General features: G+C 39.2%; 3 protein-coding genes across 9 annotated transcripts in view; 1 reads left to right on the plus strand and 2 right to left on the minus strand.

Moving 5' to 3' along the window:
- Nucleotides 1-451: 451 nt before the first annotated feature.
- sympk (symplekin) lies at nucleotides 452-10,482 on the minus strand. 2 transcript variants are annotated; one of them, XM_083532142.1, is made up of 27 exons: nucleotides 10,354-10,482; nucleotides 8,537-8,644; nucleotides 8,227-8,292; nucleotides 8,082-8,135; nucleotides 7,932-8,005; nucleotides 7,590-7,716; nucleotides 7,241-7,490; nucleotides 6,879-7,049; nucleotides 6,464-6,703; nucleotides 6,207-6,358; nucleotides 5,969-6,119; nucleotides 5,620-5,842; nucleotides 5,379-5,529; nucleotides 5,024-5,259; nucleotides 4,780-4,861; nucleotides 4,428-4,541; nucleotides 4,190-4,337; nucleotides 3,913-4,073; nucleotides 3,675-3,783; nucleotides 3,469-3,569; nucleotides 3,272-3,362; nucleotides 3,089-3,190; nucleotides 2,793-2,980; nucleotides 1,845-2,021; nucleotides 1,642-1,755; nucleotides 1,376-1,558; nucleotides 452-741 (listed from the first exon to the last, which is right to left on the minus strand). In XM_083532142.1, the coding sequence occupies exons 2-27, from the start codon at nucleotides 8,633-8,635 to the stop codon at nucleotides 625-627; spliced, it is 3,681 nt and encodes a 1,226-aa protein (XP_083388268.1). In that variant the 5' UTR covers nucleotides 8,636-8,644; nucleotides 10,354-10,482; the 3' UTR covers nucleotides 452-624. The 2 variants fall into 2 exon arrangements, with proteins under 2 accessions (XP_083388268.1, XP_083388267.1); XM_083532141.1 differs by having other exon boundaries at nucleotides 452-786.
- Nucleotides 10,483-11,774: 1,292 nt separating this feature from the next.
- On the minus strand, nucleotides 11,775-22,469 carry hnrnpul1l (heterogeneous nuclear ribonucleoprotein U-like 1 like; the record flags this gene model as incomplete). 6 transcript variants are annotated; one of them, XM_083531794.1, is made up of 16 exons in its annotated part: nucleotides 11,775-12,684; nucleotides 12,856-13,077; nucleotides 13,203-13,375; nucleotides 13,887-14,153; nucleotides 15,910-16,078; nucleotides 17,370-17,498; nucleotides 17,584-17,706; nucleotides 17,917-18,183; nucleotides 18,340-18,452; nucleotides 19,263-19,362; nucleotides 19,440-19,579; nucleotides 19,700-19,773; nucleotides 19,860-20,055; nucleotides 20,179-20,568; nucleotides 21,469-21,805; nucleotides 22,287-22,469. In XM_083531794.1, 16 exons carry the CDS (start codon nucleotides 22,467-22,469, stop codon nucleotides 12,574-12,576), a joined length of 2,994 nt encoding a protein of 997 aa, XP_083387920.1. In that variant the 3' UTR covers nucleotides 11,775-12,573. The 6 variants fall into 6 exon arrangements, with proteins under 6 accessions (XP_083387920.1, XP_083387919.1, XP_083387923.1 ...); XM_083531793.1 differs by having other exon boundaries at nucleotides 13,191-13,375; XM_083531797.1 differs by having other exon boundaries at nucleotides 22,291-22,420.
- Nucleotides 22,470-22,643: 174 nt separating this feature from the next.
- Nucleotides 22,644-25,612, plus strand: part of LOC310720846 (protein FAM98B) — a 4,757-nt gene continuing 1,788 nt past the window's right edge. The window contains exons 1-6 of the mRNA XM_083531970.1: nucleotides 22,644-22,872; nucleotides 22,960-23,066; nucleotides 24,299-24,415; nucleotides 24,598-24,848; nucleotides 24,936-25,016; nucleotides 25,095-25,211. Of these exons, the coding sequence (XP_083388096.1) occupies nucleotides 22,829-22,872; nucleotides 22,960-23,066; nucleotides 24,299-24,415; nucleotides 24,598-24,848; nucleotides 24,936-25,016; nucleotides 25,095-25,211 (717 nt within the window). The 5' untranslated portion in view covers nucleotides 22,644-22,828. The remainder of the gene's footprint in view (nucleotides 22,873-22,959; nucleotides 23,067-24,298; nucleotides 24,416-24,597; nucleotides 24,849-24,935; nucleotides 25,017-25,094; nucleotides 25,212-25,612) is intronic.

Here is a 25,612-nt window from a genome sequence, read left to right on the forward strand (position 1 = left end):
CTGAACGAGAGGCATGCTCGAATCTGATTGGTTGTTTGGGATTTGTTCGGCAGGTTTTTATTGTTATTGTATATATATATATATATATATATATATATATATATATATATATATATATATATATATATATATATATATAAAAAAACGCTAATATTACTCTAAACTCTAACTTCTAAATGCTCACCAATGACCCCCACTTTTTAAAAGCTTATTAAAATCTAAAATCTTTAAATATAAGACAGTGTATAATATACCATCACTACACAATAAATAATTTGCCTGAAATGTTTATTTTACTAACACAAGCTGAATAAATGAATGCCCATTTCTCTCATGGTAAAAATTGAAAAAATATTCTCTGAAATATAAAAAAAAAAATGGCACATGATTCTTGAAATGTTTATTCATTAAGTCATTTGCAAAATAAAAACATTTACACAAAGGCAGAAAGCTGTATACAAAGATCTTTATTATCCAGACATAGCTTGTTATTTCATGACTTTTTTTGTTTTCACAGGATTGAAGAACGAAGGAACGTAATCACAAACAATTAACTATATTTAAGGTTCTAGACTTTAGACTCAACACAGATATGCTAAGCTTGGATCAGCCATAATGTGTGTTTTATTCAGGATCGTTTGCTTGTGTTTCGGGTTCTGGGCTTTGTTCCTCTACCACCTCTTTCCGCTGGTTTTCTGCAGGCTCAGTAATAGTCGTCTCCATTGGTTCCTCTGCTGTTTCCTGGGGAACAGAGGTGGATGCAGATTCAATTTCAGGTGTTTCCATCTGCAATGATTAATAGTGTCATTAGGCCATCAGTTCTATTATACAAACATGGTGGGAACATATATATACACACATACATAAATATATATATAAAAAAAGGGGTGTAACAGCATATGAATTTGTATCTAAATACATTAATGATTGTACCTTTTTTTTACAGTACATGTGGAACATCAGAGTTAAAAAGTTCCCTCAGGAACGTATTAAGTGGCGGGCCGAAAGTTTTTTTTTGTCTCCGCCTCGCACTTTGAGTGCATTTTTAAATTATTATTATTAAACTTGAAAACATACACAGCCAATGTTAACAAATGTAAACTATTTAATTAAATATTTCCATTTATTTAATATAATATAAAAGGTGTATTGCATTAATTTAATTTATAATTTTTTTTTAATTAAATATAAAAAATATATTATCTAATTTAACCAAGCAAGCATATTACATATTTAAAAAATGTTAAATGTTCAAATGATAACAATTGTTAATAATATTAATAAATCAACTGTTAAAACAATAAAAGGCCAAGCAAAACATACATAATCATTATTATACTGACAGAAGCAACTAAAATCAAAGGCGGATTCTTACTTGCGTTGTGGCTTCGGTGGCAATCTCGAGACGTTCTGAACCCGCCTCTCCTTCATCCATAGGCTCCTCTATTTCCTCTCTTCTGACTACTGACTCAGGCACTAGTTCAGGAGGAGCTGCTACTACAATTGGAGCTCGAGTTTCCACCTGGGTTATGGGCCTCATAAACTGTTGGGTGTGTAACTAAAGGATAAATAAGATACTTTAATTGCACTTCCCTGAGAAGATATATTTGACTGTATTTAAGTATGAATTGTTACTCTGACCTCTCTTTCCTCCTGCACTTTTATGTGCTCAGGTTCCTGCTGTGGTGGTTCAGGCTCAGGCATCCGACTGTTAGCCTCCAGAATAGCCATGATGGAGGACGGAATGTGGGCTTGCTATACATGCATAATAAAGAACGAACAAATCTGGTCAATAACACAATGGTGAGAGACCAGAACAGTGTTGGACAGTGACACTTCTTTACCTGGTGTGGGGTGAAGGAGCGGACATGCTGAAGGAGAGGCTCTCTCATCTCAGGGCAGCGCTCGAAAACGCTGGAAAGCTGCGCTGGAGGCAACTGAAGCAGAACGGTGTAGGACTGTGGCTTGGTGCGCTGGCAGCACTTCACAAATCCTTCCCACACCTTGGGGTACTTCCAAACCTACACACACAGTGTATCAGTCAGCAGGGGAGACTAAGGTACGTTGAAAGTGTGTTATTCTTTATTCTGAATTGTTCTAGAGGTCTACCGATTTTACCAATACCAATAGCTAGGTTGGGTCTTGCCGGAAACCGAGTGATCAACCGCTAATTTTTAAAAATAGATTCTGGACATATGGTATATAGTTCTGAACTATAAAATAAAAAAAACAGTACCAAATAATGAAAATGTGCTAAATATAATTTATAAGATTATATTAATTATATGAACATCAAAAAAAATAGATATGCATTTAAACAAACAAAAAATAACACCCCAAATAAATAAAAACAGTTACATCCTAAATTAATAATAAAAAACAAACAAACAACAAAACCCACTTCAAATAAACAGCACATGGTGTCATTGATTCGGCTCTAAGGGGCGCTCTTGTACCGTTTAACGCAACACGGAAAAACTATTGTTTTGGATTGTTGCACATAGTTGATAAATCCTGGAAACCTGATAAAATATCAACTTGTTCTATTTACACACATTCAATTTCACAAAAAAAGGAAACATGATTTCCTTCCCTGTTCCGCATTTTCTATCTAATTTCAGGCTTAAATCAACCTAAACATGTGCCCAACCTGCCTTAATATACCTTTATCCAAGAAAACACTGATGTAACCTAGACTTTTTAGGAATATAAGCTACTGACAGCTACACACTAGACTTACAACATGCCTGTTGTAAAGAAAAACAACATTGACATTACGTTTAGTGACTCACCTGTTTGGGGATCAGGCGAGTGAGGATGTTCATGACGAAGCCCCCCAGGCGAGGGTACATTGTAAGTGACTGGATGACGGTCCGCATGAGCAGCATGGGGAGAGGATTCTGCTCCATCAGCTGCTGCATGACTACGGCCAGCACCTCCGACGTGTACACGTTCTTCTCAACAAAGCACAGGTTCGTAGCTGTAGGGTTGAGCGATAACAGACGTAAGGAACGAAATGAAGCGGGAACGCAGAAAGATCTTTTTTTTTTTCCTTCAATGTGCGATTAGGCTCATCTAAAGCAGATACCTTTAATGATGGACTTCATGTCGCACTTGGTGGAGTCGATGTTATGCAGAGCGATGAGGAGTTCGCCAGGAGTCAGAGGGGACACGGAAGAACTGCCTTCACCTGAAGAATACACGGAAAAATCTAACATTTAAACTGTCACATTTAAATGATCCGAAAGAAAGCACCATAGTGCATCCTTACTGTGTTGTGTCCCCAGCAAGCGATTGAAGACCTCCTTGACTACTATGGGGTTGAGCTTGATAAGTTTGGGCAATGCCTGGATCACCTCTTTCTGTTAAATACAGCAAAAGCACCATTAAGCCACTCCTGTAATGAGTAACATTGGCTGCCTTTCAGCATGAAACTAGGCATAAAGATAAATAAAAAAGAGGGGACACCTTTTCCAGGCCGTTGATGACTGGAATGAGGAAACGCACATCTGGCACTCGTTTGTGATAGAGATCCCGTACTCGCTCCACCAGGTCTGGAGATGGAGGGACTACAGATAGACAGAGCATGTGAATTGCTGCGAACAGATATGCAGCAGAGCCATAAAAAAAATATCACAAAATACAAATAAAAAAAAAAAGGGACATGGCTGTACCTTTATCAGTCAGTATGTGTAGACAGCGAGTGACCAGAGTCTCTGCCCCCTTGGGACAGTTTTCAACCAGCAGCAGCAGATCAGGAGAGTTCATGCCCATTCCTCTAATCTGAAAAGCAAAGCAAAAAAAAAAAAAAAAGAAACAGTAAAATCAGGGAAAAAGGTGTTTATGTTCACAGCAGATTGTTTGGTAAAATAAGAAACAGTAGACACTACATGGGAAATCGTTTGGGCTTACAGGCTGCTCGATGACACGGAGCACGCTCCGCTTGATGTCAGCGATAGCTTCGGTGTAGACGGCAGCTAACTCGTGGACCAAGCGGTGGTTAAGGGGAAGAAGGGAGAGGTAGAGGTACAGACACTGTCTCACGGTCTCCTCTGTCCAGGGAGCTGCCACCTCTGACGATATATTAAAAATATGGTTACAATGAACAATTACTAGTGATACTGTTTGAATACTGTTGGCACAGAGTGTAAATATTTTTCATTAGTAACAAAGAAGCCTTTTCACACACCTGTGTCCTCTCCGACCCCGAACAGCAACGAGGGTGGATTCGGGTGAACGAGAAGCTGCATGTAGTTCAGGGCAAACTTCTCAATGTAGTCTCGCAGGTGGTCCTTCTCGTACATCCACTTGATGATGTTCAGGGCTGCCGAGCGCACCTTCGACAAACAATTTGGTTATACTGACGTGGAAAGAATAATAAGAACAGAGGAGTAAAACTGCATTGGTTCAAGTGCAAAAAAAAGTACTTTTTCTTTCTCGTGAGAGCTGAGGTCCAGGAGAACGTGGAGGTACTGAAACTGTCTGGAGGGGCGTTTCAGGATGAGATCTTTTAGAGTGGGCATGCCGAGGTAAACACGAGACTGCAATCACAAACACACACAAAATGGCAAGCGTTAAATTTTTTTCTTTAATATTTTCCTTTTTCTTTGTGGAATTGCTTGAGTTCTTGCAACTTTACACCTGTACAATACACAAACCTGGCTGGTCTAAAAGTGCTGTATTAATGTGCTTATTCTAAAACAGTAACTTATACAGGGAATTTTGTGACAAATTTAACATATAACCAGATAAGAAAGAAAAAAAAAAACAACATCTCACCTCGTCCTCACAGTAGCGCCGGATCACCTCCAGCGCTGACTCTGTGATCAGAGGAGCCTCAAGCACCAACTTATTGAAGAGCCTACAAAGAGAAATGATTTCAAACGATGACATGAAACAGATCTAATGTATAAACTACATTTATTATATCATAATTACACCTTCTTTGTTAGAAGATAAAGACCTAATTGCACAGTGTTGGGGTTTATGGGACCACGCATCTCTATAGGCTAATTCGACTCACCCGTCTCTCTGTTCAGGGCGCTCCTGTAAGCCTGAAAGCAGCGTGAACAAGCAGTGCTCGTAGCTCTCCAGAGAGCCTGATGGCACCTGGCTCAAGTACTGGTTGTACTCCTGATAGAGAAGAGCGAAAGCTAGGTCGATGCGGTTCCGGATATCCTCCAGGATGAAACGCAGCATGTCATCCTTCATTGCACCCTCGAACTGAGTGATCAATCGTGCTAGCAACTTTACACGAACCTGGGAGACACAGGATTGGTCAGGAAGTTTCCACTAGCTGTAAACACTTTGGTCTAATCCGCAAGTCGAAGCTTGATAGAATATAGAATTTTTGTAAATCTAATCCCAAGTCTGCTTACATGGGACATTCCAGTTCTTGCAATTGCCTTTTCGGATTGGAGAATTCGTCGGACAGCCATGCTGGTTAACTTCTCCAGTTGGGTGTCGGACAACGGCTGGACCACATCAGCCAACCGGAAGACTTTCTTTCTTCCGCTGCTCCCCGGTGCTCTGATTGCAAAAACAAAACTAGTAGTATTTATCAAAAGAAAAAGAAAAAAAATTACTTAACAACCTCTGGTTTTAATACAAGTTTTATACTTGGGCTGTGTAGAAGGCAAAATGGGTTCTGGGAGTTTCTTGGCCTGGGGCGTCTCCTCCATAGCTTCACTCTTGTAGGACCCCACTACGGAGATGGCCTGGCCCAGAGACACAGCTGACACTTTCCGGATGATGATGGGGTCTTTAGAGCTGGTCTCCGCCACGGCAGCGTCGGCCTCACCCTCCTTTCCTTCTTCATCACGGGCTTTGCACTGCTCCAGACCTGAGGAGCAGGAAAGCGATGATTACTCTTAATGTCTTCAATTCCTAATATTTTTTATTCATCTTATTAACAAAGGAGAAATATAAAGATGCAAAAAAACCAAAAAACAATTCAAACAATCCTGACCAGGTCCAAGTCCACCTGAGGTCATCTGCGTGGCCATGAGCCTGGCCAGATGTTTGATTTGGGAATCTGTGCCTGCTGACTCCACAGGTGTGTAAGTAGCTTGGAAGGAGGCTGGCATGTTGTCTGGCAGGTAAACCATGCTGATGAGCACCTGAACCAGGAAAATAAATGATACAATAAGTAATTATATTTCAGACGTTTCACAAACCAAACCAAAACCGTTCTGCACGTTCTATACCAGGTTGGCCACGTTCTCTGGAGTGAGCAAAGGCAGCAGGAACTCCGCTGTGATGTCTATAGCAGACTGCGTCCCCGTGGTGGCCAATTGCTTGGGTGTGATGATGGGTACCGGCTCCTCTTTATCGTCATCATCCTCATTTAGAGCGGGTTCTAAAAAGGGCAAAAGAGTAAAATTAATGCAATCCAGATTGGCCAATAAACTGATGCTGAAAGAACATCAGGGTATGAACACCTTCTTCCCTCTTCATCTCTCACCCATTTTGATCCTCTTGCCCTCGCTGTAAGGCTCATGCCGAGGTCTCTTGCGGACCTGTGTGGCGGCAGGAATGCAGCGGGTAATCTCACTCTGGGCCATTCCCAGATCCAGCAGGAGTGTGGAGATCTGGCTGTGGAAGTCTACGCTGCTCTGGTGCCGCAGCACGGACACCAGGTGCAACTTGAGGCTCTTGCGCACGCTGCTCACCTGCGACTTGGCAAGCGTTGGGGGCAGGTTGGCTAGGGGACGCAAAAAAAACCAAATAAGGTCAGAAAAACAAAAACAGGACACGTATGATAGATACACTATGGTGCACTGAAAATATTTTAATTACAATTATTGCTGTTACATCTGTATGGAACTAAACTGCTTTTTTAAATCTAGTCCCCTGTACTTAACATCCGCATCACTTACCATGTAGAGTCTCATAAGCTTGAATGACCTCGGACATGAACATGGGTCTCTGCCGAGCCAGAGTGGCCAGTGAGCCCAGAGCTGTGGTCAGATTAATGCTGGAGATGGCTGGGTGAACCATGAACTTCAGGAGCTGCTCCAGAGCTGACTTGCCTTCTTCACACAGAACATCTTCGAAATAGAAAAGAGGAATTACGCACCAAATAAGGGGGCGAGAAAAATATAAATAAATGTGTTAGGACAAATCCTCTAAATTAAGCATAATTTAAAAGAGCATCATCACAAGTTTAGGTTTAGCCTTTTTTCAAACCTAAAACCATGATGTACAATACCAAACTGTCAATGAGTCTGGCTCCACCTACCATAGTGAATATATGAATGGTCTTTGGGAACTTTGTCCAGACTGATGTCCCCTTCCTGCTTCTTGGGGACGTCCGAATCGGAGGTGCGAGGCGACAGCGTGATGATGAGCGACTCTGTGAATTTGATGGCGTGTGTGCGAACGCCGTCGTTATCCGAGTCGAGCAGAGCCAGGACCTCCCCCTTCATCTGGGTCACCATGTCCCAGCATCCCTCCTGCACGTCTGAGATAGTCTTCGTGCGCAGTAGCCACTGGCGAGACAAACCAGAGCGGTCGGTTAAGATTCGTTTTCTTAAGACTCATAAAAATGGATAAAAGCGACATTACAAACCAGAGGAAATGAAGAATACCTGCAGTGTCACTTTGTAAAGCTGAGTGAGTGTCAGGATGGCCTTCTTCAAAACGTTTACACTATCGTCTCTCAACACCATGTTCAAATTCCCCAACAGCTTCAGTAACAGCTCGTTGTCCCTTTTACTGGATGAAAATGCAAAAACACAAATTTTCTGTTTAGCCCATTATTATTTTTTTTTTTTTTTTGGGGGGGGGGGGGGATACTGAGAATTTCCAATGAAAAAGAAAAAAAAAAAAAAAATATATATATATATATATATATATATATATATATATATATATATATATATATATATATATATATATATATATATTTTTTTTTTTTTTTTATATCTTACCATGCTTCTTCAATGAAACCAATAACAAATTTCCTCACTTCTATTGATTTGTCATTCTGAAATGCTAGCATCTCCTGATGGCAAAAAATGACAGAGTTTAAACTTGATGCAACATGTTCAGAGATTCTATCAAAATAAGGTTGTACTTACATCCAAGTAATTGTCAAGTAATGAAGGGTCCTTATTAATAATCAGCTCTTGCACCTAATGATCAAAGCAAACAGATACAATGAGCCCTGGAGCTAATAGTGCGATCATCCTTTACCATCTGAAAATACATTCAAAATTAGATTACCTGCTTAAGAGCGGTGAGTTTATCATCGGTGGCCATTAAAGCGGCCTGGTTCAGAAGGTCCACGACCTAGGATGCAGATATAAATGTGCTTGTAATAAAACCACTTGAGTAATATCATAATGATCAGAAGAAACTAACCGTCTCAAGGAGCACTGCATATACAACACTAACCAACAAATCAGCACCAAATTCACTAATCACATCTCAAATATTACAGTTTAAACAGAGGATGTTGCGGTCCTTTAAATATACTGTACATGCTTCATAACTGCTCTCTATCAAAGTCTGTCTGGGAACAAAGTAGTGACACCTTTTCATTAGTAGTCATATCTATAGCCGCATCCTCTGTCCTGGTGAGGAACTGTGACGCCACACTGCCACGCTGCTTTTCTCCAGAGCTTGAATCCATCCTGGAATCCTGGATGGACACAAGAGATTCCAAAAAGTAGTAGTTAATACAAAGAGTGCCACAAACAGCTAATGATTCCTCGAGTAATTCGAATACAACAAAAAGCATTGAGGCAAATTATTTTAGTTGATTTAACTACACACATCGCTTCGCGTTTCCCCACGGAACATTATTACCTACGCGCTAAACTGTAACGCTCTGTACAGGGGTGGACAGCGAGGGGCGAGAAGAAAGTTTGGGATCATTACATACTAAAACAAAGAAAACACTGTATAGTGCATTTACCTTTTTTTTTTTTTTTTTTTTATAAAGTAATTCAAAATAGAGGTTCCCTGGTGGTCTATTGGTTAGGATGCGGTGCTCTCACCGCTGCGGCCCGGGTTCGATCCCCGGTCAGGGAACCAACCCCAGCCACTCGTAGTGCCGGTCCCAAGCCCGGATAAATGGGGAGGGTTGCGTTAGGAAGGGCATCCAGCGTAAAAACGTGCCAAATCAAACGTGTGGAGGATCCGCTGTGGCGACCCCTAACGGGAGAAGCCGAAAGAAAGTTTAAAGTAATTCAAAATAGATTTTTATTGATGTATTTGCATTCTGATGTAATTTGGGAATTAAGTGATCTAAATGTTTTTTTTTTATTAAAGATATTCTTGTATGTAATTTCAGCAAATTTGTTTTTACAATTTTTCTGAAAAGGAAACAAATGACTTGTTTAAGAGACCCGTCTTGTTTTCTCTTGTATATTTTGTATTGCTCTTTAAAATAACAAAAACTACTTATCCGTTTACTCAATAATCGATAGCTGCAGCTCTACTAAATTCCATAACACAGCTGAGAAGCTTGTTTATTTTAACACTCTGTACAATTGATTCCTGTGAAAAGCCAAATATTTTTCGTTATTGAGGGCAGTGAACCAAAAGTAAATTCACATTATACCAAACTGCATTATATTAAAATTAAAGCAGTCTTGGAGCCTGTCAATATACAATATAAACATAGAAACAATTACATTTATAGTACAATGAAGTTCAATGCCGTATAGCTATTTAGAGTATAAGATATACAGCCATATGCTTGGAATATCAGTGCCTTCTAATTAGAGACAAGGAGCTGGGGGGTTTATCTCCCTAAATTGGGTTGATTCAAGTTGACTTATATTGTCTATTTTTTTTTGTGGATTCGTGATTGTGGAAGTTTGTGCCTCACTGCTGTATACAAATAGTTGTTGCATTTCTGGACACACAATTGTGTTTGCACATGAATATATTAAGTATATTTAGTGATATCAGTAAATCATGAGTAGAGTATAAAATGACTGAGGCTGCATGTAAACACCCAGACCTAAAAGGAGATTCACTAACAGAGTTTTTCTCAATACATTTACATTTCAATATATATTTTTTTACTATTTATTTACATTTGAATATAATGTCAATACGTTACTAATCACGGTTTTTTTTTTTAACAAAGATATCAAACTCATGCATTTTTTATTCATGTTCTATATAATCTCTAATTTTATTAGTATAAGCGAAGAATTTTAAAACCCGACTATTGCACCTTTAATTCCAAACTCAATAATGAAGCCTGTTGTCGCAGCTAACGTTAGCTATATTAGCCGTGCCGTCCCTAGACAGCTTTATTACATGGAAACTATAAACATTCGAAAAAATTATACCCACGATCAGTATAATGCCGAGAAATTGAGTATTTTAACTTACCGAAGTCGTGATTCCTTAATGTAACAGTCAAGCAAAGAATGAAATCCAGCTTCAAGTCTGACTCTCACCTACATAGGCGCCATTTTGAAATGACACGGAACAACTTTGTCTAAAGCCGTTGCGATCCGCTGTATTATCAGCAGAGAACTTCCGGTTCACGGTTTTTTTTTTAATCAAAACTATACGTACGTACAATTATCGATAACTCTAAGTAAATAAAATTTAAACAACTAAATAAAAGGTGTATTTATTTTTCAGATTTAGGTCTATTTGTAGTGTTTATTTCATCAAAGACATTTATTTTCTTATTCAAATTATATATTTACTTTTGATGCATATTCCATACCCTCATATGTACATTTATATTCTATAAGTATCAGGCTATATTAAAGTGGTAAAACTTTCACCACTTACTGTGATGCAAGAACAGCTTTTTAATATAAAGGAAAAAAATCAAACAAATTGTAATTTTCACTTCATTGTATTAACTTTTGTCTTATTTACAATCATACCAGCTTACACACCTGCTGCTAGGAGCATCAACAAGCATGTTCTTAATGGGTTGTGTTGGATCTGGAGTTAATTCTGAAAACTCTCGTTTACAGCAAGTTACAGACATTGCTTACACACACAGACACATTTTGCCAAAGCCAATCCACCCAACATCATGTTTTGTCTGGAGGTGGGGGGAAACCAAATACCCCAGAAGAAACCAATGCAACTAGTGGAGATCATGAGAAACTCTATTTAGATAGCTCAGGATTAAACCAGGGATCATGAAGATTTGAAACAGCCATTGCTATACTACTATATAAACAAAACATCTGATATGTAAATACTCATTTGCATTTTGGTACAGATGTCATGTAATGTACATTTCTGATGATAAATTCTTAAACTGCAAAGCATAACATGGGGTGTCACTGATTTATTTTTGAGAGGAGCTACAACTCAATTTTGCTATGGGATTAGATGAATTAAAAAAAAAAAAGAATTATCTGAGGAACTGTTACTGAAAAATATACCATTGATTATAGTAAAAAAAAGAGATTGTCTAAGTTCTTTTTAAATATTTTTTTCCTATATAATAATACCTGGGGTGGGATGTTTTTTTAATTGTGTGAAATCATAATAGAGTAGACTGTAAGGAGAAAAAAAACCCCTAAATTTAATATGTTAACAAAATGCTTTGAAACCGAGCATGCTGTCTACTTGGTATAAATTTTCTTCTTGGTTATAGGGTGATTAAATATTACAAAAAGCAGCTGTTGCAAGCCCTGCAATTACTGTGTTATATCAGCATAGTACAATATACCGTATGCATTTTGTATATCCTACCATGTAACAATTTAGATATTTTAAATAAAGGTGTGTGGATGGAGAGATTCTCATACCCAGCAAAAGAAATTAAAGCACAGTACTTTTGTTTCATATTATATTCTCAAATACAAAAAAAATGAGCTTTGATCTGACAAAAAATAAAACCATGCCAATACAGTTTTACAAACATGGTACAAGGTATAAAAACTTACAACCACAGAGTGCTCACTAAACTGTAGATACAAGAAGAAAAGTTTTAAGACATAAGAATGGTATAAAACATTCAGGTATCAATCTTCAGGTATGATTTTATTTTAAGTTATGAAAAGTTTGGGTCTTTAAATTTTCACTTATTAGATACAATTGTGTTTTCAAAACCATATATGTAGCTACACATTTTTGAAACAAGGCGAATGAAAATGACTTTTTTTACCCCCGAAAATTATGATCAAAAAGACCAAAAAAAAAAAAAAAAAAAAAAAAATGAGCATTGCAAATTTCGATACTACAAAACTCGAATTTGAATTATTTCAGTGTAAATGCGTCTGCAATTACGAAGCATTTGAGCATGAATCTGTGCGTGCAGGATCTGAAACTAATTTACACGACGCTACTTGTCGATGCCTCGGTGTGCATTAGGAAATACAAAAAGCAAAGCAGAATTCTGCCTCAAAAACTGAAAACCCAATTGTGATGAGCTGTTTGAAATGAAATCCAGTAAATTCTAAAAATGAGGCAGTTAGAGAGTAAAAGCAAAATTTTCGAATGAGGAGAGTGGTTTGAGGAGAAAGAAAAAAAAAAAAGAAGGAAGACTGGGTAAAGGTAAGGGAGACTAGTAAAAAAATTAGGCTGAAAAATAGAGTTAATGGAATGATTTGGAGGAGCCACGGGTGAATACAGCTACTGCTGTGAGCCCTGGCCCTGCTGGTAGTTGCCGTAATTTCCGTACTGGTTGTAGTACTGGTTCCATTGACTCTGGTTCTGGTAATACTGCTGCCACTGCTGAGCGTACTGCGGTTATAAGGAATGAAGAGAGAAAAAAAATAAAAACAAATATTACATTAAACCAGGCTGTAGATAACATTGTATACAGTTCAGTTATTTTTTTTTTATTATTATGTTTGTTGCTTGTCACCACATTTTTCTTTACAAATAATAAAAAAAATACAAAGCTTAGCAGACCTGCTGGTACTGCTGATTGTAACTCTGCGGCTGCTGCTGCGCCTGCTGCTGCGGCTGTTGCTGCTGTGGCTGCTGCTGATTGTATGTCTGGCCCGTGACTGCAGGTGTCTGGCTATAACCCTGGTTGTAACTTGGGTACTGGCTGTAGTTCCCATAGTTGTAGCCCTGGCTGTAGTTGCCTTGGTTGTAACTTTGGTTGTAACCTTGACTGTAGTTCTGAGGCTGAACAAAAAGTCGTCACATTTGGTATTATTACATAACATTATATTATAAAGTCTAAAACAAAACAGAGTTGTTTAGAAATTTTTTTTTTTTTTTAAACTTTGCTTCCGAACCTTGTTTGTTACCTGGGACTGACTGTAGCTACCGCTGGCTCCACTGCCTCCTTTGTTGTAGGAGGCCTGGCGGTTGTGGTTGTAGCTGCCTCCTGACTGCGGGTTACGGTTATAGCCTCCACGGCTGCCTGAATCCCTGTAGTTGTTCCCCCAGCGGTTCTGGTTGAACCCACCACGGTTGTAGGCTATGTTAAGAACAGAGGAACCAAAAACATTAGTCGGATGGGCTGCTCAGAACTGTCTAAAGTCTATAAGCCACAAACATTAACTCTGTGAGATACACCGGATCAGGCATAACTGTATGACCACCTGCCTAATATTGTGTTGGTCCCCCTTTTGCGGCCAAAACAGTCCTGACCTGTCGAACATCAACAGCATTAACTTCTTCATCAATGAGCCTCAGCTGCCCACGACCCTGTTGCTGGTTCACCACTGTTCCTTCCTTGAACGCCTTTTAATAGATACTGACCACTGCAGCCCAGGAACAGCTCAAAAAAGCTGCAGTTTTAAAGATGCTCTGACCCAGTCGTCTAGCCTTCACAATTTGTCCCTTTTTGAACTCAAATCCTTACACTCGCCCATTTTTCCTGCTTCTAACACACCAACTTTAAGGACAAAAATGTTCACTTGCTGTCTAATATATCCCACCTACTAACAGGTGCCACGATGAGATAATCAGTGTTATAAGTTCTTTACCTCCACGATAGCCACCTCCTCCTCCAAGGTTGCCACGGTTCTGGTAAGAACCTCGTGTCCCCTGTGATGCGCCTTGGTGCTCGTAGCGCTGGAACCCGCGGCCACGGAAGCCTCCAGGACGATTATCGAATCGCTTTTCAGGCAGCGGGCCGGCCTTTCGGCCCTCCTCGTTGTATTGCTTGATGAGTGTGTCGGCCTCCTCGCTCTGCAGCTCTATGAAGATCACCTCGTCCAGGAACTCGCCGGCAACAGGGAGCGCGTAGTTGGCTGAGGGTGGCAGAGTGTACGCAGTGAGGAATAGAGCGGCCACGGCGTTGAGAAAATAAAGAGCATCAGCATTAGCATCATTCAGTATTGGCCAAAACTAAACGTAGTGGGGGGTAGGGAAAGAAGAAAAGAGAAGAGATAGAGAGGAGTAGATGTATTAGAATAGTCAGGGGGACCTTGGACAAACATTGCCTTAGTCGACCAAGGCAAAACTTGTCCTGGATTAAGGGCAAATGTTGAAAATGTATAAACATATAAAGAGAAAGAAAACAAAGACAGTTGCCAGAAAAAGAGTTTAGGAGACTAGCACAAAAAAAATAAAAATAAAAATTATCATCTAAAATATTACTGACAAGTGTAATCATTTATTCATTCCCGAGATTACTTAGGAATTAATGTAGGCCAATTAATAATTGTATCTGTAATATGGGTATCTGCAGGAATCAGCAAGCTTAATTTGTACTTCAATGCCACATAGACACGAGTACTAAAAACAGAATAAATTCGACATGCGCAACGAAAACCAAGTGGCGAGTCCAAGTATTATGAAAGTGTTCATCGCAGGTCGGAATAGGGGTCCAGAAGAGAATAATTTAAGTAAAGGTACATTATACATTAATGAATAGAACACTACTAATTAATAAGATTGTGTGTGGTGGTGTGAGAAAAACCTCTCTCTATATATATCTATATCTATATATACACACACACACACACACACACACGTTCATTTACGTCCAATTTCAACACGACACTTAACTGGTGCACAATTGTAATTAATTTGGCATCCATTAAGAATCAGGAAATCACAATTACCTTATGTTCACACTAGCAAGCAACAGAAGCAGCAGGCGGATTTTCGTGTGCATGCCGTTTCGCAAGATTTCGTCTACGAGTTAAACGGTCACAGCATGACAAGCGAATTAAAATGTCAATTTTATGCAAATTAGGTATGACGAGGTACTTCGACAAATATAAACAACTGCATCTACAAATTCTTGGGCTAGTTGTATGCTGCATTTAGTCGAAACTATAGAGAAAAGCAGAAAAGGTCTGATAATTGTCGTTTCATCTGATATAAAAAAAAATAAATGTGTAGCGAGAAAAATTGGAGCTAAACTTTAAGGAAGCCACTATGAGAGCCGAAGACGTAACGCAAATCATACAACAACGTCGTTAGCTTGAAAGGTCCTACCCCAGAATTGTGCTTTTTAGGTTTTTTTTTTTTTTATTAAGGCTATTTTGTAAGACTTTGCCCCAGTTACACCTGATGGCTTTTCCCAGACCACCACATTAGCATGTACATGCAAAAAATAGCAGTTAAACATATGTAAGCAAATTTGTATATACAAGTATATGCGATTAAGAAAGTCAAATCAGACTAAAATTGTGAAGAGAAACAAATATCAAGATTTTAAAAAGCGTTTTTATATCTTTTAATAACCCGCTGATACCCTGAACGTCAGTCATATTCTGCACACTGATGTGAACATGAAGTGAGCGGTTAGAAGGTAAGAGAAGAGGATGAAAATAAAAGAAACATAGAAGTAGAAGCTCTTTTATCTGGCAAAACAGAAAAAGGCAATAAAGGGAGAGGTGTCCAATTTTGAAACAAACAAAAAAAATCTAGAATTAAAATGTTTTTTTTTTTAATTAATAAAAAACAAAACAATAAAATAAAAAACAGCAAAAAGCAGATCTGGGTATGTAGTTGAAGCATTGTTTTTTTTTTGGGGGGTATCCATGGCATTCCTACCTTTCATTTCTAACACAGCATGATCGGGTACATCCTTCCCTTCCTCATCAGTTCGCTTTAATGTTCGCTCTTTTAAATCCTCATCCGTGGGACAAATTACAATAGCCTTGCGTTGAAACCCTTCAAAAGGACGCATTTTTCGTCTCTGGGCTGATCCATATACATTTGTCTAGCAATGGTGACAAGAAAGAAGTAGAAGCTTGTTCATTATTGTTCAGTTGTTTGCTTTTGTTATGGCTTTGCGTTCCGAAGAAGGGGTTTGGGATTCCTGCAACAATGAAAGTGAGAGTTTTTTCTTTTCTTTTTCATGGCTATAGTTACTGTCCAGGAATGACTAATGGTTGCCTCTCACAACCCCTGAATTTCACTTACCTTCCAAACCGGAGTGAAGGGTAGCTTCATCAAAGGGATACAGCTGTACTTTTAGAATCGGAAAGGGGACCAAAAAATTGCTTGTCTACAGATCCTAGTGTAATATTTCCACTACAAGAATGTCTTTTACTTCATACTGGGCAGATTTAAGCCACCACTCACTCACAAGCCCAAAAGCGCAACTAAATTAGATCAACAGAAGATTCGCGACGCGTCTAGACCCTGTCGTATTTTAAATTAGTGTCTGATTTTGTTCTTTTTTTATTACAGTCAGGATTTGTCACCGTTACAACACCCATGCAACTGGAAAGGTGTTAGGAATTCTGATTTAACTAACTACAATAAACCCAGTGCAAATAAGCTAGTAATAGACTACCTAAGAACGCAACAAATAAGCTAAGACTACTCTTTCCTGGGTCCCCTTACTTACCTATACTTACCCGATTTCGAACAGTCCTGCTATGCCCCGCACAGACACACACTTATAACCTACCTTCCGATACTTACAATTTCCTTAAGGACCCCAGGTTCGTCCGTGTGACCTTACCTACCTTAAAGTGACTTGTCTGAAACCTGACCTGAAAACTTCAACGCAGTCAGTTTCACTTACCTTGGGATTCATTTTATAAACAACATTCAACACTTCCAAATAAATCTAATTAAACATCGAAAAGATGTTGGATTTTCTTTCTTTTTTTTACGATTACCATAGCAACAGAAGGTGTTTTCCTACTCACCAGGCTGTGATTACTTGTTTTTCAACATCTTACTAATGACATGGACTATCTGTACAGTGTGGCATCTCGTAATAACAATACACATACAGTAGACAAAATAATAGGAGAAACCAAAGCATATTTAGGCTGATAGGGTAATACTCGACTACAAATCGTTCTTTGTGCAATTTAAGCAAGACCAAAAAAAGAAAACAAATGAGAATATGGTACGAATGAAGCGTGACATTAATAAATAGGTCTGCATGGGTGCTTTTGTGCTACAGAGAGAGCAGAGGAGCATTAATGAACATGTGCATTGGGAACAGCTGTAGGATGTGGAGCTTGAGCCGAGTTGGAAATGACAGTCAGTACCTGGTCCAGGATGTAGTTGCGTTTCTTGCGTGCGGCAATTAGAATGAGGCGATTGAGGCACTGCGTGGCCTGCGTGATGAGAACGTCCCATCGCCCGGCGTAGTTCCTCTGGCGCCGGAGTCCCATAACCTGGACAGGCGTGCAAATAAAGAGTCAGGAGGGTGTACAGTAGGGATCTGACTGAAGGAACATCCATAATGTAATACAAACTTACCTTCATCTTGTCCATTATGGCATTGGTACCCAGAATATTAAACTTCTTCTCAGGGTTTTCCTTGGCGTGCTTATTGGCCCAAGTAGTCTTTCCGCTGCCAGGCAGTCCAACCATCATAAGGATCTGAGCAGAGAATAACATATTACTATATACAGTAATAACAAAATGTAGATCAATTAACAGAAAAAAGAAACCTTTACAATTTTCTACTACATGCATTTAAATGCAGCAAGAATTATAACTTCTGCTAAACACATACTTATAATCTTATTTAAATCACACAGAGTCGCCTTGATGGAACCTAAATAAACTGTAATGATAGAATGAGGATACCTCGCAATCTGCTTTGGTAGCTGGCCCAACTGATCCTCGAGTTCTATCTTGCAACTCCAAATCCTGAATGAACGTGTATCCTTCAGGCGGGGGGAAATATGGCTCCTCTTTCTGTCCGAAGTTGAACTCGATGCCACAGTTCTTTACCAGGATGTGTGGGAAGAGAGGGCGACCGGCCAGCTCCTCACGAGAGATGCTGTAGCACGGTCCAAACCAATTGCCGTTTTTGGAGAACGCCATCTCCACCTGCTCTCCACTCTCAAAGTCCTGAAAAGGGAAGCAACAGATCACTGTTAATGGAATGGACTCGTGAAAGTATTTCCGGGTAAAGCTGTTCCTTAATACTAGATCACACACACACACACACACACACACACACACACACACACACACACACACACACACACACAAAAGTATACGTACAAGATAGCAGCCAATGACATCATTTTCACCAAACTTTTCTCCATAGTCCTCAAATTTACAGTTGGAGGATTTCTTTCCAGTTCCACCATAGCCATAGGAGAAGGGCTCCTCTCCTATAGGATCAAAATTAGACAAGCAATTAATAAAGAGTTTTACTGGATCTATTCTGTCATGACCACGAGCATCAAATTGCGAGATCAACTCGCCCACAACATAGTGATTCAATTAAAACGATGCAACCTAAAAGCAGCAAATAACAGCAACAGTAAATGATTAAAATTGTAGTCACTGTTGTGGCTTCCTCTGAATGATTATGCGTTATGTACACCAATGCATATTTTTTTTTCCTTTTATCGTTTATCAAGCCTGTTAGCTTGCTGCGTTCCGCCGTTCCAGTTCTCTCTTTTTTTTTCATATTTAATGTATCCATTTATCATTTAATCATTATACAAAACTAAATTAATTATATATTCTCAATGCTTATATCTTCCACCAATCTAATTAAGAGAACATTTAGGAATACTTTCTGTCGTGTATGTTTAATAAACATAGACATTTTCCCCTTACTGAGAAAGTGCCATGAAATCTGTTGACTTGTAACTGACTAATAAATGCACTTGACTAATTTCAGACCATCAAATAAGAAAAAACGGACAAAAATGCCCTCTAAATAAACAACCACAATTCTAGTTCTTGCAGCTTTACCACGATCCAAGATGCTGATATATGTTTGTTAAATCAATTCAAAATGTGTTGAACGAGTGTCCGTTGTGATCAATCATTTCAGATGCGGTTTATGGAGATTAGGATGAAAAACACTAGCATGTTCCTTTTTTCCTCTACATCAGGTTCTCAATTCCAAGCTGCTCAATCTGTCAAAACAATCAAATTAGTAAAAGCTTGTAGGATGTTTATCAACTCACCAAGCTGAGTGCTACAGGAGTCCAAAGACCACCCGATTCTCACCACATGGGGATCGGGCTCACTGGTGGGAAGGTGCTTTACAGAGATCTCCTCGTTGATCTAAACAGAAAGAATGTATTTATTGTTTAGGAAGACAAACAAAATTTTAATCCTTAAATGTTTTTTCTTATCATCACCTTCATCTCATAACATATGCGTCCTTTGGATACACCGTACGTAGCTCGAGCACCTGCCCACAGGCACGCAAACCCCTCGATAGTAAGTGGGTATCCACTGTACCGATCTCGAGACACCTTGAAATGCAGGTCACAATTATCTGTATTTTTATTTTTTTTAAAGAGGAAGAAGAAGAAGAAGAAGAGAAATGCAGCCTGTGAGACACACCACCAGCATCAACTATTACACAGAACTGTGCTTTCACTAACTTTTTACTTACAGGTGTCAATAGCAACAAGGTTTTCATCAAACTCTTCCTCCTCTTCCTCAGCTGGGGGCTGCGGTGACCGTCCCCTGAGGAACAACCAGAAAAGTGTGTGTCCATACGGTATAAAATATGAGCACGAGTTGTATAGGATAAACACAGGCGTGAGATTTACCTCCTGTCCTCACGATGCTCATAGTACCCGTACCCACGGCCGTCGTCGTAGGGTCTTTTTCGGCTGTGTGATGTCTGCTGGTCATCTTCCTTTTTGACCTGCGCTGCCTGGTCACTTTCCACAGGAAGCCATTCATTTGCTGCATCTTCCTGTTGTGGTGCTTCATCCATAGCCTCCTGCTTTGTCTCCTCTTTGGCTTTTGATTCAAACAAATAGCACCAATTAACACAAAGAGCAGATTTGTATGAAAAGTCACAACACACTTTTTCAAAACTTAATACTTAGTTAAGAAATATTTTTATATTAGAACAAAGCTCACCTTCTACACTGACCACCGGCTGCTCAGACTGTTCCATTTTTGCCTCATGGACTTCTGGCTGCTCAGGAACTTCCTCTGATGGCTCCTGATTTGCTTCTGTTTCTTTGTGCTCCGGCTTCACCTCAGGTTCCTGAGCTGGCTCTTCAGAGCTGCAATCTGCTTCTTTTTGACGCTCGTCATATCCTTGCTCTATCTGCTCCCCGAAGTCTTGCTTTGGTGGGTCTGAGTCATCTGAGGCAAAGTTGGTCGATCCAAAACCAGTGGAGCTGTTCTCGTTACTGACATCTCCCTCATCGTTCGACTCTTTTTCCTGATTCTGATCATCACTGTTCCCATCATCATACTCGGGCACATCCGCTCCTCCGTTGCCTGATACATCAGAGACTAATTCTGTAGAAAGATAACATACTTGTACAAAAAAACTGCACAAAGTAAATACAATAAAATAATACATGAAATCCAAGACGGTGGTGTGAGGAGAGGACAACGAGAATCGAACTGCATGAACAAAACCCACATAAACAACCTGTTCTAAAGTCATTATAAAATGTTGTGTTTTACATCCAGAGAGCTCAAAGTCACACTGGAGTGTTCATCTCAAATATAGACAAGCCTAAATTGAATAGTGTTTACTTATCAAGCCCTTTCACTGGCATTAACATAGTTTTTACTAACAAACATAACTAGAGTTTCCAACCCAGTTACAATGACGCTTACTATAGATCAGTTTATATAAATAGATTTATGCACATTATTAAGCAAGAATCTGAACTAGACTTCGACAAGATTTGTTTTAAAAAATTAACTTTTTTTTTAAGACCAAATACTTTGGCAGGCAGTACCTTACTCTTTGAGAAGATTGCAGTCTGATGATCTCAAGACACTTTGATTGATTCCTACCTACGACTCTAAATAGTTATTTATTTTCAATTAATTTAATTAATATTTAACATGTATAATGCACTGCACTATCTACTGAACTATCAATAAGATTGTTTCTATGTTCATTGTACTATACTGCATTAGTTAAACAGACTACAGAATATGTTTTTGATGTATTTATTTAAAACTATCATCATTATATCATAAATAAGAGTAACCATGGTAACTTTACGTCACCGCCAAGCCACAGCTGGGCCCTTGAGCAAGGCCCTCAACTGCTCAGTTTAATGAAAGATAAATGCATGTCGCTCTGTATAAGGTCTTTTGCCAAATGCATGAATGTAAATGTAAATAATGAGGGGTTGTCCGCATACTTCTGACCACGCAGCCTTTATTTGTTGAACTTACCTCCACCCAGGTTCTCCTCTTCCCGTGTTGTTGCCGCTTCTTTTTCTTCTTCTTCTGCTTCTTCTTTTGCTGCTGCTGCTGCTGGTAGTCCTACTGATTCTTCTTCTTCTTCCTCCTCCTCCTCTGCTGCTGCTGCACCGGCGGCCTCGGTATCCAGCGCCGCCTGCAGCCTGTCCGCTAAATCCGCCTTCAGGCCCCGAGTGTCCAGGCCCCGACGCTGCAGCTCCTCTTTTAGCTCGTTCACTTTCAGCTTTTTCACGTTCAGCGTGCTCATGGTTTTCGTCCCTGCTCGCTTCCCGGTGGCGTCAAACGTAAAAACAAAAAAAATCCCGTCACCCTACAGGCGATAAAACACGACAATTTTTCATATATTCTGTACTACAGTACAACACACGCACACCGGGCCGCATTCCAAAATGCCGCCATGTTAACAAGCATAGTGCACTTAGTAGCGCGAACGCCGCTTTGCACATGCGCAGTGCAAAGTGCGCCCACAGAGTGAACACGGTTTCGGTTTATGGTCCGGCCGTAACGGCCAAACAAATGCAAAGTCGGAACTGGCTAGAAATATATTTCCATTGACTTCTCGTCTTGTAACTAGATAGATACTGGGAATCCTGACCTTCAAAATATCCATGCTAGTTCCTCCTGCGTGCGTGAACCACTTATATATTACACTCATTACAACATTAAACAGCCGGGCTTCAAACTGCGGTAGGAAGCTAGCTAAAGCGACCGTTAAGCTTCATGCAATGCACAAAATAATATAAAACGAGCAATACGCAAGTTTTTTCTTTGTTTGGATAAAAGCTGGTAACATACCTTTTTTGTGTATATATGTTTTTTTTTCCAGCAGCTGCTGTATCCACAAAATGGAGGGTGACCGAAGCCTGCAGAACTGCACTACTTCCGGGACTGTAGCTCCTAACCACGCGGGATGTCCACAATCCTGCTTCTGATTGGCTAGATTTAGTGTCAATCATATGCACCTCGGCTGTCATTGGTTACTTTCATATTTTGAAAGCGGTTGGACGTCCCTTCTGTTGTTGACGGCAACATTTCACTTTCACATTGTTTTACATGCTATCGTCGAAATAATAATATAAATTATTATTATTATGATAATGATGATAGGTTAACAAAAGTGGATTTTTTTAATTATTATTTATTTTTTTACAAATTCATGTTTGTACGATTTTTGCTCAACTACAAATAAAATAAATAAATTAGTCTAGAATAAAAGTCACGTTAAAGGGCCAACCAGAATCCGAAGTGTGTGGATTGGATCAGGAAGTAACTCGGACAACTCTGTGGAAAATCCCATTACATGGACATATAATTTAGTTTCCAACTTTTGGGAATGGAGAGAGATTCTGGGACAATAGCGGCGATTAAAGCCCTTGGGTAAACTATGAAATATCTCCATTTTGCTACTATTGTATTTAAACCATTACTATTAGATTTGACTGAAATGTTATGTATATATTACAGATATGACAGTGATCGCTGTATGACACGGTGTGGATGTGATGAACTGCCGTGTCCACTGCTTTCCTGGCTGGTCATGGAGCTGAGAAAAAGCAGCCCTGAACTTGCAGGTATAATTAGATCCATTTTCTCCTGTTTTAAGTAAATGCATCCATAATATCAGATGAAACAACAACAACAACAAAAAATCTGATCCTGTTGGAACTTAAAACCATAAGTTCAAAATGGTACAGCTTTTACATCTTTTTTTCATATACCTATAATATATTCACATATTTTATCTTGATACGATGTAAAAGCAAATGTAAATATTACATAGATTTTTTATTTACATATAAAGAACATACACTGACCAGGCATAATATTATGATATCATAACATTGAGTGAATAACACTGATTATCTCTTCATGGCAACATTATGTCCTTAAAGTCGATGTGTTAGAAGCAGGAAAAATGGGCAAGCGTAAGGATTTGAGCGAGTTTAACAAGGGCCAAATTGTGATGGCTAGACGACTGGGTCTCCAAACCTGCAGCTCTTGTGGTCTGCAAAAGTGGTGAACCGGCGACAGAGTCTTGGGCGACTGAGGCTCATTGATGCACGTGCTACATGCTCCTGAAGCTGAAATTGGTGAAGAAGTTGATGCTGTTAATGCTCGAAAACTCTGCATTAGAATCCGTATTGTGGACACCTGACCATCATACCCTTATGTAGCCTTTGCCTCCAAACCAGTGGTAAAAAGGTTGTATGCTCAAACATTTCGCAGCATGACAAATCGAGGTCTATGAAAATCTGGTTTGCATCTTGTTTTACAAAATCTGGTTTTACATTTACGGCATTTAGCAGACCCCCTTATCTTGAGCGATGTATAAAAGTGCTTTAAAGTCTCTATCTATTAATTTTTTTAAATACATTAAATACAAAGGTTGCGAAGGTTGGAGAGCAACAACTCCAGTGTCATGCACAGAGCCCTGATCTCAACATCACAAAACATTATTGAACTGGAACACCAAGCTTGTTCAGCTTTGATTTGTGGCTGAATGAGCACAAATCCATACTCCAAAATATAGTGGAAAGGTTCGGAAAATGGAGGTTATTATAATAGCAATGTTCAACAAGTACACATGAGTGAGATGATTAGTTTTTTTTTTTTTTCACACATTTGCCTAAAGTTTTATAAGCCTTACATATCTGTGGCGTCTCTCCACTATAAATCTGACCAGAATAGTAGTTCAAGAAGATGAACAAATATATGTATTGATATATGTAGGTTAGTGTCACATGGTGTCTTTCAAGAACATGTTCTTGGTTCTACATTATCAATTTTTTTTTCCTTTTCACAGGAGAAAGCAAGACCATTCTGTCCGGGGAACTGAAAGAGATCCTGAAAGTGATGTTGTACCCTTATGACACACTCAGCACAGAGATTCTGACCCCCATTCATCTCAAAAGAATAACAAGTAAACTGCAACGCTGTTTAATGGAAATGCAACTATAGCAACTTCTAAAGTTTCTCTTAAAGAGACAAAATGTTTAATCTTTATAAAGCTGCTTGCATTGTGTTGTACATCAGACTGCATGTATGTTCCGATCTATAAAGGTATAGTAGATGAATACATTTTGTATAAAATTTTGTTTTCAGATTTTTTGGTGTCAGAGTTGCAAGCAGCACGTATACTGAAGTACAGAGAGTGCAATCCGGAAGATACTGAGCATCTGAGCGAGTCAGCCAAAGAGCAGAGACAGAGTGAATCTAACCCAGAAATGGAAACTGAGATTGAGGATATGAAAAAAGGACATTTAGATGACAAGGAAGTGATTATCGAATTGTCAAAGTTGTTCCAGACCTTGGACATGTGTCCATCTTTGCAGATCAGTGATGTCTACTCACAGGTAAGAAGAAAACACAAATAGGCAGCATATAGACTTTAAATAAACTAACTAATGCAAGTCATAATCATGGTATCTCCCTTTTCTCAGGTGGAATCACGAATAGCATTGCTCCCAGATGGTGCAGTGCAAGAGCCGTTGCTAAAGACCAATCCAAATTCTACACAATGGGTTCGTATTGTTTGAGCAACATGACCCATGCGACGTGACTCTCCCGTTTTTCTGTTTTTACAACCCGATTGTTTTCAGAGCGAGCTGAATCGGATTAAACGATCCCTCTGCAAGGACTACGAGTGCCGTCTGCAGATGATGATCAAACGCTTCCACGTCACAATCCAGTCGTTTGCGTGGGGGGAGCGTGGAAAGGTACATTACCCAATTGCCTCCTGCTGCTCTTACGGAAAAATTATTTTCTACAGTTTTATAGTAACAGCAATTTCGACTTTATATAAAAATCGAGGTCACCTCTTATTTGAAACCTTTTCAAATGCGACGTGACCTCGATTTTTATATAAAGTTGAAATGTTCAAAGACCTTAGAGTATTTGATTATGCTTATAATGTGCTCGGTGACTCCTGTCCTCCTGTCCAAGAAGCCTTCGAAGAAGCAAATCATTATCTTTAAAAAAAAAATCCTTCATGAATAATTTTTCATATAATCCTATAAATCATATTCTATACCTACACTATGGGATCTTCAGGTATCTCTCTGGAGGTGGTCTTTAAGTTTATGTCTGAACCCTGCAACAGTGTTTCCCTTCATTGAAG

Source organism: Silurus aristotelis (assembly GCF_946808225.1).
Source record: "Silurus aristotelis genome assembly, chromosome: 26".
Lineage (NCBI taxonomy): Eukaryota > Metazoa > Chordata > Actinopteri > Siluriformes > Siluridae > Silurus > Silurus aristotelis.